The sequence below is a fragment of the Nanorana parkeri genome, unplaced genomic scaffold (genome assembly GCF_000935625.1).
Source record: "Nanorana parkeri isolate BGI_ZX_2015 unplaced genomic scaffold, ASM93562v1 scaffold1017, whole genome shotgun sequence".
In the NCBI taxonomy this organism is placed as follows: Eukaryota; Metazoa; Chordata; class Amphibia; order Anura; family Dicroglossidae; genus Nanorana; species Nanorana parkeri.
In genome coordinates, this window is record NW_017307285.1 from 577,653 (window position 1) to 594,654 (window position 17,002).

A 17,002-nucleotide genomic window follows, 5' to 3' on the forward strand; every position below is an offset into this window, starting at 1 on the left:
GAAGGACGGAGCAAAGACCATCTCCTTTCGGCCATCACGGCGGAAGAGAAAGCTGACTCCCTCCCGGCATCTGGTGAGTGTAAGCCCTACGGGGACCCATCGCTTCTCCGACACATCATCCCCCAGGATACCATCATCTTGGATATACACATTCAAGTTTTTGCCCCTTTTAGATTGGAGTACTTTTTGGACACTATTTATCCTCAAAGATTAGGACACGTTTATGATACACCACTGCACATCTATCAGTACATCACAGATAATGATAGACGCAGTTATATGTACACTGTAATACAGAAAAAATCAGAGAAAAAAATTACGGACACACGGTTTATTGAAGATTTATTTATTTACTTATTTATTCACATTTATTTATATTTAAGCAATTTTTATTAGTCAATTTACATTGTTGATTTTTGTTTCGTTTATTCACATATCAGTTCAGTAATTTTAATTTCACATAATAAGATGTTCACTTAGAGATATTTATATATTCATAATTTTTATACCACTTATTTAATGTCATTGTTAGATTCTCACTTCACTCCAGGAGACCCATAGCGCTCACTATTCTAAACCCACACCTCAGGTCAAGCCTAACGCATTAACCTGCACACCTCAGATCAGACCCAATGCATGAACCTGCACACCTTAGGTCAGACTCAATGCATGAACTTTCACACTTCAGATCAGGCCCAATGCATGAACCTTCACATCTCACCTTGACACCTCAGATTAGGCCCTGGAGTTGGGCTTAGGGCTTGTTCACACCATCTTCAGACCATCTCCAGACCCTCAGGTGGGATATTCGAGCTCTCAGATGGCTGTGTGTGGTCTCAGATGCACTATGCCGGCTCTCAGGTGGCTATGTGGGGTCTCAGATGCAGTATGCCGACTCTCAGGTGGGCTATGCAGGCTTTCAGGAGTGCTTTGCAGGAAGTGCAGGGGTCTCACCTGGGGTCAGAGGAGGGCAGCGTGCTCTCAGGAAGGAGCCGGTGGAGGAGGATATCTGCGGGTTGGTCCCTGTTTACAGGTGCCAGTGGCTCACAGGAAGATGAGGCAGCGCTGGACCTCAGGGAGCTGGATCTGTCAAAAGTTTTAAAGTGCCAGCATTGGCAATTAGTATCTTGTGCCTATGTGTCAGCTGGCTTGATACCCGGACACAAGACTAAAAAAACGGATTGTCCGGGTGAATCCCACACGGGTGGCAACCCTAGTCTGGGAGCTGACTTGTTGTCGTTGTCAACCCAGGATGAGACTCTGAGTTCTTTTATGAATAGGTGAATGTATTGACCATATAGCAATATTGTCAAAATTGGAGAGATACATGAGTACTCTGCTAAATTGCTCTTACAGTCACAATTTATAGTACAAGGGGCATTGGCCATCCCCCGGCAAGATGAAAAAAAACTTCTATAGTTTTTTTTGGACAAAAAGCTAGAGAGCATTGCCTCAGACAAAGTACCCAATGAACAGGTGTATACACTGAGTGGCCAGATTATTATGACCACCCCATCAGTACTTCGTTGGGCCATGAGATGACTTTGTTGGGCCACCTCGTGACTCCACGAGATGTTGAAAGGTGATGCGAGGAATCTGACACTGCACTGTTGCCCTTCTGTTGTCTTGTACCAGTCTTCCCACTCTCCGTTCTGCCCTAACATTGACTAGTCGCTGACGACCACAATTCGCACGTTCAGACCCAGATTTTCGGCTGACAGTCCAGTCTTTAAACACTTTAACAACAGCTGCTCTTGAACATTTAACGAATTCTGCTGTTTTGCTGATACTCGCTCCATGGCTCCGAGCGCCAACAATCATCCCACGTTCAAAGGCTGTTAAATCACGTTGTTTACCCATATCTTCAGAAAAAAAATCACTTCTACTGTTGTGGTACACAACCTGCTTCCCTATTTATAATGGTCTGGGCCTCTAGCAACTTCAGCTCAAAATTATAGCTAATTATAGCAAATTTGCCTACAAACGTCAGGTGGTCATAATAATCTGGCAAGACAAGAATGATGGTATGTATTTCACCCTTCCACCATACCCTAAAGGTGCCCATACACTGCACGATTCTCGTACGAGAATTGCGGGAAATCCCGCGATCGTACGAGAATCGTGCAGTGTGAATGAAGACGTGCGACCGTTTCTACTATACGGTCGCACGTCTTTTGTCTTTTGGCCATACACTTTACAACCATCAGTCAAAGCCCATGCCCAAGGTCACCTTACTGGAATGTAGAAAGTTTGGTCAGTTAAACAATGGTAAATCTGAAGCAAAGTTCACACAGGTATTGGATGATAAAATCTGAACAACATGGAGCCAAGTAAAGAACAATATTGTATTCTCACACTGTTATTAATATAACCCAACACCTTGGCTCCCAGACCCGAATGCCATTCGGAAGCATTTGTTTACATTTGGCCAAAAGCTGTCATTTTGTGGCAGCGTTCGTCGCGATTGGATGGGTTGGCGGGTGGCGGGACTTGTATTATTTTTATAATTTATTTATTTCGGCGAGTCGGCAAATGCTGTTCTTTGTGCTTGACATGGAACTACATCGCTGGACGACGTGATTGACGCTGGATTACATAGTTACATAGTATTTGAGGTTGAATAAAGACATAAGTCCATCAAGTCCAACCTATTGTGTGTGTGTGTGTGTGTGTGTGTGTGTGTGTGTGTGTGTATAGGTGGCTGTGTCCTCTCATTCTTAAGAGTACCTGTACCCCTGTAAATTACTGTCTCTAAAGAAATCGTCCAAAAGCTTCTTGAATGATTCCTCACTATTTGCAGAGATCACTGCCTGTGGCAGAGAGTTCCAAACCCTAACCGCTCTACATTGATTACATTGTTGGACCTTTTTTTTTTAAAAAAAAAAAAGGTATTGTCCAAAACTGTGTTTGTGTTTCTTTGTTCAATTGAGGCCAGGTTCACACCATTTTCTGGACCAAAGCTGGAGCAGATCCTGAACGCGGTGCATTGCTTTTTGCTGTGTTTTTACACTGATTTTACCAGGTTCCGGAGCTGGGGGTTTTTTAGCTTAAAATTGGCGTTCAGGTGCGGTCCAGTGTGTTCCAGTGCATTAGTATGCTTTTTTGATGCGTTTCCATGCGTTCCAGACCAAACAAAATAAGACATGCAGTATTTTTCTGGTCTGGTCTGGTCTGGTCTGGAACGGACTGCGCTGGTGTAAACAGAGGCCAAAAGATAGCATAGGGATACATTTTGGGTCCAGAAACAGTCTGGTCTGGAGGTGATCTGGATGTGGTGGGAACGGGCCCTCAAGGATTTTTTTAAAGGTGTTGTGTGTTTATTTACATTTTACAAAAGTCTTTGCTTTTTTTTTTTACATTGAGGGTCCCCCCTAACATTCTTACCAGACCTAAAGGGTCTGGTATCAATTGGGGAGGGGAACGCCACGCTTTTTTTTTTTCTTTTTAGGTTGACATTTAACAACAAAAGTTCATTTAGAATGAAATTCTGAAATTCGTTATTGGAAATTCGGATCCGCTCGGATTCTTTATATTTTTGTTTGGAAATTCAGATGCATCCGAATGTCTGAATTTCTGAAAATTCACCCAAATTGCAATTCGGATCAAAACGAATGGAACATATCTAAAGTCCAACATGTTGCATTTCTCCTCTAGAACACACCAAAAATGCATGAAATGGCATGTAAGCGCACCAGAACACATTGGAGCACGTTTAAAGCCCAAGCAAAACCAAATGAGAACAAACAAAAACAAAAAAACACACCGGAATGCGTCAAAAAGGTACAGTATATGTGTATACATGTGTTTGCTGAACCGCATCCACATCTGGTCTGGAGAGGGTGTAAAGGAAACCACACTTTCCAGGAGAACTATGGGGTAAGTGTTTTTCCCCATAGTTCTCCTAATGGTCACGGGAGGACATATAATAGCGTCCACCCATGACCCAAAGCTCAGTATATCGCGAGCTACAGCTCATGGTATACTGAGACTGCCGCCGCAGGGGCGGATCCCAACATAACTGTTGAGATCCACCCAGCTGTGTGAGTGGCAGCAGGCACTGCCTATCTAGATGCAGAGCCATCTGTACCCGCCCTGTCCCCAGTCTGTTCTGCCAGTCAGCGCTGGAGGATCGGAGCGGGGAGGGGGGAATCCCTGCAGGGAGCCGTGAGTGACAGTCACGGATCTCTGCAGGGAGATGATCGAGAAGTGAGCAAGCGATGGTATGTGTTCGATCACTTCCAAATCTATTGAGCCGACGTGTGACAGTTTCATTGTCACAGGTCGGCTCGAACTATGAGTTTGAGTCAAAATTACTCACCTCATAGTTCTCCTTTAAAAAAAATATTTGACATATTTAATTTCCATCATATAGTAATTTAACTTTTATTTTTAAATATCTTTCTATTTCAATCTTAAACCATTGTCATTTCCTTCAAGTGCCACATGTAGCTTCCTTCCAATATGGCAACTTGGAAGCATTGTGTAAAAGGTTAGTCTACAGAATGTCCCCAGAATAGTAATTCCTTGCTTGTATCGTTGGCTCACTGGTTTTCTTGGAGGACTGCACTGAGGTACAAGTCAAATTTTAGGCATCCTCTGCAACAAAAATTTTATTTTCACAAGGTACTCTCTAAGATACTATTGTAGGATTGCATATTTCTGAAAGGGTGCAGACATTGCTGCTTTCCTCAGTGGAACACTGACTCTGTTTAGCCGGTTGTAATAAAGCATATCCACCCATTTAGGAATCAGTTTGGAAAAGACAGGGCGAAACAAACAGCTATTTCTTCAGAATGGAAAGAGATAGGAACCTGCAACAAAGTTTGCAATGTATATAGATTACCTGGACATGGTTGCGCTTTTCTCCTCTCCACTCTTGTCAGAACAGGGAAAGTAATTGTAATCTGCTGGCTTCACCACTGAGGAGTTAGAGCATGCAGTGCCAGGTGATGGGGGTCAGGAATAGCTATGACACCCCCTGGGCAAATCAGTTGCAGCAGGGGCATTCCACAACATCATTAGTCAGGAATGATTAAAGTACTAAGTAGCTCCAGGTATTCAGCCATTACTGCACAGACTGGTAGAGACTTGGGGAAGAGGGCACCGAGCACAGCGACTTGTGGATTAATCAGTGGCTGCACATCGTTTGTCAGTTGTACAAACTATTTTTTGTCAATGCACCTCAACACACTTTCATCGGCAAGGTGCTTTGGGGTGTTATTCAAATGGACAGCATTGCACCAACACATGTTCTGTGCATTGCGGAACACCATATAGTGAACAGCCTTTTAGGGGTCTATTCACAAAGCTGCCGTAGGCAGCCGAGTGAACAACCGACCCGAATGCAGAAGGAGTTCGACTCAGCCGATCCAACATCTGGATCGGCCAAACCGAACCTCCGGCAGGCTACTCGCTGCTGTTCGGCCTATTCTCATAGATGCCGAACAGCAGTGAGTGAATAGCCGAATGCCGCTGGGCAGACGCTGTTCTGTCATTAAGAAGAGAGCTTAGCAGAGTCGGCTTTCATATCACTGCCGACTCTCCTAAGCTCTCGTCGTAATGACACATGGGCGTCCATGGGCGTCCCTGGTTACCTTATTCATACCATGGGCCCCACACATACTATGACTATATCAAGTCCCTGGGTTTCCAGCACGTGATGTTTTGTTTCAAGGTTTTAACACCTTTTCTCAATCAGCAATTAAACCCCTGAGATTAATGGACTGAAACTCAGAGTGTGATCAGGGGATAACGAAATTAATCCATTTCTTTTTATTTGGTGAGAGAAAAGGGGGTAACAATGATGCCAGAAATCTCTATAAGGACTATTTGATATAGGACGTCTGTGAAAAATGAAACTTTTGTAAATGGTTGAATCTTAGTTCTTCAACGAAGTTTGTTCACGTTTAAGTTCCTAGTTTCATTTCACATATATATCTCCTCCAGTAAGTAGATCAGATCTGGTTATAGGTGAGTCACCATTCATGTAACAAATTATAATTTGTCTCCTTTTATTGATAACGATAAATTCCTACTCTCACACAGATAGACAGATAAGACCAAATATCCTCTTCACGAGCATATTTTATTGAATGGATGTAGATAAATTTCTATTACTGTGTATTATGCAATGCGTGGCAGTGTTTTACTATAATTATACAACCTTTCTCCCATATGAAAGCTCCTGCTTTCTAAATACCTTAGGTATGAAAGGATAGACAGTGTGGCTTGTTTCTAAATCCTCTAGCCCTCATCTACACTCGAAAATTAAGCATATAACGGGGATGCAATTATTCAGCAGGTGTGAAAGGGCTACTTAGGATAACCATCCACCAGCCATCCTCAGGGTTCTGACGAAGCCCCGATGGGCGTGGCGAAACGCGTTGACATCTGTATGCTTGACACACAAGTAGTGTGACCCACACACACGGCAGCTCCCTGGAAGATTTATTTCCAAAAAAACAGTGATGAAAGGATACGCTATACCATCCATCCTTTCTATATGCTGATATGGTTACAGACCTTGATGATCAGCTGAAACTGCATACAATGGAAGTGATCTAATTGAGTGGTTCGGATCTCCAGGGAACAAACACTTTTCTATTCTCCTCAGTCAAAGCCCATGCCCAAGGTCACCTTACTGGAATGTAGAAAGTTTGGTCGGTTAAACAATGGTAAATCTGAAGCAAAGTTCACACAGGTATAGGATGATAAAATCTGAAACAACATGGAGCCAAGTAAAGAACAATATTGTACTCTCACACGCTGGGCGGCATTCGGCTCGGCTATTCTGCTCGGTACCTCTGTGGTACCGAGCAGAATAAAAAAACAGTTAAAAAGTAGAACAAACAAAAATAGAAAACGATTGGGCGGAGCTAGCAGTGACAGCTAGCTCCGCCCAACTGTTTTCTATTGACCGGGACCAGCTGTCATTAGGATTAGAGCTTGTCGGAGCCGGCGGGAATATGAAAGCCGACTCTGCTAAGCTCTCATCCTAATGACAGAACAGCGTCTGCTGGTTACTTGGTAACCAGCAGATGCTGTTCTGTCATTAAGAAGAGAGCTTAGCAGAGTTGGCTTTCATATCACTGCCGGCTCTCCTAAGCTCTCGTCGTAATGACACGTGGGCGTCCCTGGTTACCTGGTAACCAGGGATGCCCATGTGTCATTACACACTGAGAACCCGTCGGAGCGGCTGTGATGTTACAGCAGCTCCGCCGGGTTCTCAATGTACTGAGGAGCCGCAGTGTAATGACAGAAGGCGTCCCTGGTTACCCGGTAACCAGGGACGCCTTCTGTCATTACACACATAACCCGGCGGAGCTGCTGTGATTTTATAGCAGCTCCGACGGGTTCTCAGTGTAATGATAGATCGGCCTCTCTGGTTACCTGATAACCAGGGACGCTGATCTCTCTCCGTGAGATGACGACTGGGTCTGCCCAGCTTCGAGCCCAGCGGCCAGCTTCAAATTTCCCCTGGGCTCAGTCAAGCCGAAGCATATGCCTTCGGCTCGACTGAGCCCTTCGGCCAACTTCGGGGGCTGTACGGGCTATAGTGAATAGCCCGTACAGCAGCCCTTAACCGAAGGGGTCCTGGGGCCGAAGCTACCCGAAGGATCAGCCGAAGCTACGGCTAGATCCTTCGGTAGCTTTGTGAATACACCCCTTAGTGTATACAAAATTATAGTGACCCTGTCACCATAGGGTTAGTTGTAAAGAAAGCCCACTCCGTTAAAGGAAAAAGGTTATATTCTGTACACGTTGGACGCGATGGACTTGTGTCTTTTTTCAACCTGTCTAACTATGTAACTATGTAACTACAGTATATACTTATTTTTACTGCTGCCTGGCTATCACCTACTGTGTGTTCTCCTGCTGACCTCTTTGCCCTATAATGGCATACCATTTTTTTTCTCCCAGAAGAACAGGTTTAGTATGAAACTCCGGTCTGATCTTGAGACCCCATTCACACTAAGCTACATCAGAAAAAGCGCTTTTTCAGAGCTGAGCGACATTGAGAGACAGTGAGCTACATTGAGCTACAACCCACATATTGTCGCACTACGTAGCGCTACTTTGGACATGGGCTTTGTAGCTGCTACATTGGGCTCTATCCAATCAAAAGCGGTCTTGATGTGACATAATTCCTCTTCCTGTTTCCTGCTTATGTTCCTGCTTATATTTCTCTGGAAAAGTGACACTTCTGTAGTGCGACGTAGCGTGACAATGTCGTGCAAATTGAGCTACACCATTGAAGTCTATTGGGCCAAATTGCACGAAATCCCCCGAAAAATAGGTCATGTTCAAGCGACAAGCTTGAGCTACAAGCTACAGGTGACATTGAGCTGTGAGATGTGAACAGCTCCATTGAAATGCATTGGACGAGCTACATTGAGCTGATATTTGATCAATTTGTAAGCTGAAATCGCGCTTCAAATCGCTCAGTGTGAATGGGGTCTTATTGCTGTCTGTATTATGTTGCAGATTTTCCTTCAATTCCTGTCTTGTAAGACTATTGTCATTGTCTGCACTTTATTTAAAATAAAATTAACTGGACTTATACTAAGAGAAATACATAGGCTGACATTTCTCAGCCTCTCTTACTGAAAGGGCAGGATTTCTCTGGCTTTAATACTTTTTAAGTCACTGATCCAGAACAAGTTTGTGGTGAGTCAGTACTCCTAATCTACTTAAGTGTTTTGGGACAGAAAGTAATGAAGCCATTGACTGCCAGGCAACATGCATTTTTAGAAAGAGAGAACAGCAGCATCAGCCCAGGTGGTGGTCTTAGAACAGGTTTCCTTTCAAAATCACCTGTGTATGCAAAGTCAATAGGAGCCGTGTCTTCCTCCAGGTGCAGCCTCCCCCCACCCATCTATTACACTTATCCCTCTGCTCCTTACAGTCAGTGCACATTACCTACACACATCCTCAGGAGTGTACACTGGAGGTAAGACTTACTTTACTGGGCAGTCTGAGTGCTGCTGATACTTGTTCTCTCTAGAGGTAAACTTTTTTTTTAAATTTGATTTGATTTAACTGACCTGATTTATAAGGATGCTGAAAGTATTCTGTTTTTGATACCTCCCGTTTGACAATCATTTGTATTCCAAGACAAGACAAAATCAAGATCGCAAGATAGTATTATCAACTTTAAGCAAGGTTTTACACCACAACCTGCACCGCTGAGATACATTTTTATGTACATTGCCATTTTGTTTTAAGAGGCTCATTACTTTCCGTTTACCCAGAACACGCTACATAAAATGCTAACTGCATCATTTTGTTTTTGTTTAGTGCACACCAACGCAATGCATTGGCATGAACACCACAGAGATACCTTGTCCTATTGGGGGGATTGCCTTTACCAATGCAACCCAGCATACTGTATGTGGTGTGAACAAGCCTTTAGTGCAGCTAAAGGAAATTGGTACCCAATCAGCAGCAGTTGACTCATTAGAAAAGAAAATAGAATTTTGCTGAGAATGTTCAAGTCTGGATCTATTTTATAGTTAAAGGTTGCTTGTGCGCATAAATACTGTAAATTATCATCAAACAGCAATTGCCTAAATGGCCAGATATTCACTCTTTATCTAGATACAATAAGAGGTTTATTAGGTGGCCCGGCAACAAAGTTGCAAGGGCACCTATTGTATCTGTTAAGATTATTATTATTATTATTTTTAGGTGGCCACGCAACGAAGTTGCAAGGACACCTATTGTTATTGTGCTGATTATTATTATTATTATTATTCCGCCACTTTTTTCAAATGTCTGTAACAAGTGCTCTGTAAGTCAAAAACTCATGAAACTTTGCACAATGGTGCAGCCCTGTGATCTGCAGAGCTTATTATAATATAAAGGTCATAGGTTATGTGATGTGGCAGCCATCTTGGTTTGTGCGACAATTTTTGCAAATATTCAGAAACCTGCATCTCCAGAACCGCTAAAGCTACAGATGTACAACTTGTTCTGTGAGCTTATGCTTTGCTCTGTTGCCACATGTGCTCCTTATAGCTCTATTGGTCACATGGTTTGGCAGCCATTATAAATTGTGCAATATTCTGTCAACAACTTTATTATTATTATTATTCCGCCGTTTTTTTCAAATGCCTGTAACAAGTGCTCTGTAAGTCAAAAACTCATGAAACTTTGCACAATGACAATGCTACAGCACTGTGCTCTGCAGAGCTTATTATAATATAAATATATAGGTCGCATGATGTGGCAGCCATCTTGGTTTTTGTGACGATTTTTGTGAACTATTCAGAAACCTGCATCTCCAGAACCGCCAAAGATAAAGATGTACAACTTGCTCTGTGAGCTTATGCTTTGCTCTGTTGCCACATGTGTTCATTATGCTCTATGCTATGCCCAAACTTTTGCAACATAAAGGTCATAGGTCACACTGCCTGGCAGCCATCTTGTTTTAGGTGATTATGTTCAGCTCTATATTCAAACATCCGTTTCTCAGAAACTGATAAAGCTACAGATGTACAAATTGCTGTGTATAGTCATGGTATGATCTGCATTCACAACTGATCATTACATGTCAATTGGCCACATGGTTCGGCGGCCATATTGAATTGTGTCAAATTCGACAAATATTTCTATTATTTTGATGCTCTTTTTTTCAAATGCTAATTATTGCCACACGGTTATGTAAAAACTCATGAAATTTGGAACAATTGTAGAGGACTGTGCAGTGTTTAAACCTTGGAAACATAAAGGTCATAGGTTGCATGCTCTGGTGGCCATCTTGGTTTAAGCAAACCTATTTTGCACAATTTTCAAACATCTGTTTCTTCATAACCGCTAAAACTACAGATATACAAATGACTATATAAGGATATTCTGAGCTGTCCAATCATATTTGGTTATTACAAGTCATGTGACCACATGGTTTGGAGGCCATTTTGGATGGTGCAATATTCTGCAAGCAACTTAAACTCTTAAACCATTGATCAGAATACACAAAATACAATTGTGTCAAATTCGACAAATATTGCTATCATTTTGATGCTCTTTTTTTCAAATGCTAATTATTGCCACACCGTTATGTAAAAACTCATGAAATTTGGAACAATGGTAGAGGATGGTGCTGTGTTTAAACCTTGGAAACATAAAGGTCATAGGTCACATGCTCTGGCGGCCATCTTGGTATAAGCAAACCTATTTCTGACAATTTTCAAACATCTGTTTTTTTCATAACCGCTAAGGCTATGTGGTGCCTATATTTAAAAAGGGATCAAAGTCTTTACCAAGTAATTACAGACCTGTAAGTTTAACCTCAATAGTTGGGAAGATAATTGAAAGTTTGATCAAGGATCACATGCAATTGTTTCTGCTTGAAAATAATATAATCAGTGATAGTCAACACGGATTCACAAAAGACGGAAGTTGTCAAACAAACCTACTTTCTTTTTATGAGGAAGTGAATAACAAATTGGACAGAGGAATGGCTGTGGATATAGTATACTTGGACTTTGCAAAAGTGTTTGACACAGTTCCCCACATGCGGCTAATGTATAAGTTAAGGTCAGTAGGTATAGAGTATTCAATCTGTAATTGGATAGAAAACTGGCTTAAAGACCGTATTCGGAGAGTGGTGATCAATGATTCGTACTCTGAGTGGTCTGAGGTTGTTAGTGGTGTACCCCGAGGTTCTGTGTTGGGTCCCTTACTGTTTAACCTATTTGTAAATGACATAGAATTGGGGATTAAAAGTACTATTTCTGTGTTTGCAGATGACACCTAGTTATGTAGTGGAATACAGTCCTTACAGGATGTCTCCAACTTACAAGCAGATCTGAAAGCACTGTATGATTGGGCAACTATTTGGCAAATGAGGTTTAATGTTGATAAATGTAAAGTTCTGCACTTGGGGACTGGAAACATGCATGCGTCATACACTCTAGGGGGAGTATGTTTGACAGTAGAACAGTAGAAAGGCATCATGGCACACTCACAAACCAGCATGTAAAACAACTTGTCTCACCACTAAGGACAATGACAGAGGTTTGGATACACGTCTTCTGCAAAGGATGTGTAAGCCGCACTGCCGCGCCAAGGCACCTCTTATAGTGCGGTCCTAACTCTAAACTATGAGAGTCTCCATCTTGGAGCACATGGGGGCAGAAGATATCAAATTGGGTGCAGGCCTGTCAGGAGGACGCCCAACCTCCTTAAAGGTACAGAAACACACAAGGGATCCCGCACATCCCATTGGCAGCTGAGAAACCCCATGCGTCGCTTGGCCCAACCTCCTTAAAGGTACAGAAACACACAAGGGATCCCGCACATCCCATTGGCAGCTGAGAAACCCCACTCACTTTTTGACATTGCATCCAATTACATAAATGTGCATTTATATCACTAGTGAAGTATGTTAAACTTGTTATACATATGATAACTCAACATCATAACAGCCAAATACAATATGACTTCCAGAGGTCACCAAGGTCGGCGGCCAATTCTATTTTTTTTATAATTCATGAAATCATGGCCTGTTTTTTTTTCTCTCTCTAACTACAATATCTTCTCATGTGCTATGACTGGCTCTACTGCTTGGCCACCTTTATTGCTGCTTGCAGCTATATTTGTTATTATTATTATTATTCTGCTGCTGATTTCAAATGCCTGTAACAAGTGCTCTGTTTGTCAAAAACCTATGAAACTTTGCACAATGGTAGAGCCCTATGCTCTGCAGAGCTTATTACAATATAAAGGTCATAGTTTACGTGATGCGGCAGCCACTTTGGTTTTTGCGACAATTTTTGCAAATATTAAAAAACCTGCTTATCCAGAACCACTAAGCTACAGATGTACAACTTGCTATGTGAGCTTATGCTTTGCTCTGTTATCTCATGTGTTCATTATAGCTCTATTGGTCACATGGTTTGGCAGTCATTTTGGATTGTGCAATATTCTGCAAACAACAAACTCTGAAACCATTGATCAGAATTATTCACATCTTTGCACATATGTCCAGTGCAACCTCTTCTACCACGGTTGTAGAAACTGGCCCAATCCCAAAATCAATATGGCCGCTGCAAGCCAATGATATTTAGATAGTGTTATTATTGTTATGGCCTATTTTTCAAAAGCCTCTAATTGGCATACTGTTACTCATAAACTCATGCAACTTGGCCCAATAGTAGAGCTCTATGCTATGCCTAATCTTTTGCATCATAAAGGTTATAGGTCACATTGCCTGGCAGTCATCTTATTTGAGGTGACGATATTCAGCAACATATTCAAACATCTGTTTCTCAGGAACTATTACATGTACAGGTATGCAAATTGCTATGTATAGTTATACTGTGATCTGCACTCACACCTGATCATTACAGGTCAATTGGTCACATGGTTCGGCAGCCATATTAAATTGCGTCAACTTCAACAAAATTTTCCTTTTATTTTGATGCTCTTTTTTTCAAATGCTAATTATTAATCATAACCACATCGTTATGTAAAAACTCATCAAATTTGGCACAATGGTAGAGAACAGTGTGTGGTTTTTAATCTTTGGCAATATAAAGGTCATAGGTCACATGCTCTGGTGGCCATCTTGGTTTAAGTAAACCTATTTCTGGCAGTTTTCAAACATCTGTTTTTTCATAACCGCTAGGGGTACAGATATACAGATTTCTAGGTGAGGATAAGCTGAGTTCTGCACTCATATATGTTTATTACAAGTCATGTGACTGCATGGTTTGGCAGCCATTTTGGATTGTGCAATGTTCTGCAAACAACTTAAACTCTGAAACCATTTATCAGGATAACTCAAAACTTTGCACATATGCCCAGGGCTACCTGTTCTACCACGATTGCAGAAGCTGGCCCGATCCCAAAATCAATATGGCCGCTACAAGTAAATCAAATTTAAAAATTGCATCAAATTGCATAAACGTGCATTTATATCACTAGTGCAGTATGTTAAACTTGTTATTCATATGAAAACTCAAAATCATGACTGCCAAATACAATATGGGTACCAAAGGTCACCAAGGTCGGTGGCCATTTTGAATTTCATTTTTTTTTATAATTCATGAAATCATGTCCTGCTATTTCTCTCGCTAACTAAATCATCTTCTCACGCGCTATAACCGGCTCTACGAATTTTAGCATTGTTTATAAAGTGCTTAATGTAACAGTAATATTTAAACTTTTCTTTTTAGAAATTTTTTTACTAGAAATTTCATGATTTTAAAATTGAATATTGGCTTCTCTAACTTTTAATTAACCTATCTCAAAGTTCTACTTATACAGCATATATACAGAAAAAAAATCATAGGAAGGCTGTACTGGGAAGGCTACCATTGTTGAACAGAGCTGCTTTTGAATTTGTCAGTTGCTTCGCTGATGTGTTAATCCAAAGGCTTCAATATATTTTTCTATTTTTACTATGGTAGCCCCCATAAGTTTTATGCATTGCTTTTAAAGGTCTAGTAGAACCTTTTTTTCCCCCGTATGGTGGGGAGTGATTAGAATCCCCATCAGGCTTTTATTGCTGTCCATGACTCCGTTAGAGATATTTCCCCTCATAGTGGCAAATGTTTCACCAGATAGGAAGTGATGGAAAATCTATAAGAACACTGATGGCATTAGAGAAAAGGGCAGGGGATTCTAGCCTATTCCTCACTTACAATCTGATGAAACTGTCATCGCCAAGACAGTACAGGCAAAACGCCCTAACAGAGCCCAGGAATAACTCCAACAGGGGTTCTATTCCTTCCCCGTTCTATACAAAACCTTAAACAAAATGGGCTGGACATGCAATTTAACCAGTTAAGCTCCAAAACCTGTACACTCTCTATGATTTTTTACAATTCTGCTATGAGCCTGAATTTTGGCAACAACAAAATACATTTAGGTTTTTTTCTCCAGTTGTTTATTCAGGACAGCAGATGAGAGACCATGATTTTAACCCCCACCATTGTAGACAGGAAACACAGTCTCCACAGACTTGAGGTGCACCCTCAGAACTGTTAGTATTGTGTTTCCTCCACCAAATGGAAATGGTCTTCTGAAACTCTAGAAGGTAGGGATGCACCAATTCCATTTTTTCCAGACTGAGCAGGGCCGTAGATAAAAAACATTTCCTGGGGGGGTTCAGTTTTCTCAAATGATAAGACTTTATCTAGCAGACACCCCAAGGTTTGAAAAAAATATACCAGCCATATCCTTTCTAAACCAATACTTTACCTTGAGCAATACTGATTTTGTTGTTTGACACCATATGGATAAAAACTATGTTTTAAAAAAGACATAGTTGGTAACTACCCACTGTACATTTTCACTATTTTCAAAACATACATAGTAAAAATATGCAGCAGGAGCAAAGTAAAAGTCTATTTAAAATAAAAGAATACAATTTTGGCCTAACTTTATGAAGAAATTTGATTTTATTTGATATTTTTGATAACAGAAAGTAGAAAATATATTTTTTTTCCTGAATCTTTGGACTTTTTTATTTATATAAAATAAATTAAATAATGAAAATCCCAGTGGCGATCAAATATCACCAAATGAAAGCTCTATTTGTGTAAAAAAAAATGATATAAATTGAATTCAGGTACAGCATTGTATGAGCGAGTAACTGTCAGTTGAAGGAGCGCAGTGCTGAATAGCAAAACATAGAGGAGATAAAATACATTCAATCTCAGCTTCTGAAGAAAGGTAAGTTTACTGGCTCTTTATTGCGTATACAGTGGTCATGTAGGAAATTACAGAGCCTATAAAAATGATTATAAAATTACTGGACATGTGACAATAATGCTGGACATTTTTGCTTGCTAACCACTTATAGAGGTCAAGGGTATTGTTGTCAATCATTGTCTTTTGCATTTAAATGCAGCACTGCTCAAATGCATGTGTTCTAATGCAAAACTCCATGAGTGTCTGGGTTTAGTCTGCTTAGCTTGCAATGCAAACACATCCCAATAAAACCGGCTGGGTCCAAAGAAAGCAACACAAAACAGGTAATATGCACCCTCAGGACTGTCATCCACACTGCACTATTAAAGTAAATGGGTATCTGGTGACCTGCATTTTATGTGTGCTTAATGACATGACAAAATCACCAATTCATCTATTTACATAAGCCCTTTATGTATAAACAAGCAATTCTGTATGCAAATCTTGTCATTGGACATGTGACAATAATGCTGGACATTTTTGATTGCTAACCAGTTATAGGGTCAAGGGTATTATTGCCAATCATTGTCTTTAGCATTTAAATGCAGCACTGCTCAAATGCATGTGTTCTAATGCAAAACTCCATGAAAATCTGGGTTTGGTCTGCTTAGCTTGCAATGCAAACACATCCCAATAAAACCTGGTGGGTCCAAAGAAAGCAACACAAAACAGGTTATATACACCCTCAGGACTGACATGACAAAATCACCAATTCATCTATTTACATAAGCCCTTCATGTATTACCCAGCATTTTTAAATACAAAACTTGCAGGTTTATTTAAGAACAATGATGCTAAGTAAAGTGAAGCAATGTTGACAGATTGTGCATAGTTCTGAAGCACAGTTCTGAAGCACATCAGGGTACAAATACATTCCAGCAAATAACTGCCTCCCCCAGTGTCCACTTAAAACAAAAATTAAAATAGTTTTAGGTGGACCACATCTGACCCTTTCATTTGCCTCTTGTCACAATGTATGAAGCAGTGAGCACTCCATTTAACAATTCCACCTTGTTGTAAGATATTGTAATATATAGATAGCAGTAGCTGCACAGTGCACAAACACAGTCAGTCAGCCATCTCCTCGCTGTTGCTATTATTATTATTTGGGAATTACTAGTACCGGGAAGGGGGGGAGGTGTAAAAATTCACGCCTGGACACAGATTGTGATTGTGAGTGTCCATGCAGTCATTACATATCATTATTATACACTCTGCTGGCCTGGGTAACTTGGCTGTGCTTTATGCAATTGTGGGGCCAGGACCAGAGGCTGACTGGCAACATTTGGCCCAGGGGGCAAGT

The 17,002-nt window shown here is 41.1% G+C and overlaps 1 protein-coding gene across 1 annotated transcript in view; it reads left to right on the forward strand.

Annotated features, from left to right (window-relative positions):
- Positions 1-17,002, forward strand: part of LOC108795861 (galactoside 3(4)-L-fucosyltransferase-like) — a 39,792-nt gene that overhangs the window by 13,916 nt on the left and 8,874 nt on the right. Inside the window, exon 4 of the mRNA XM_018567175.1 lies at positions 800-1,015. Within this exon, the coding sequence (XP_018422677.1) occupies positions 800-1,015 (216 nt within the window). The remainder of the gene's footprint in view (positions 1-799; positions 1,016-17,002) is intronic.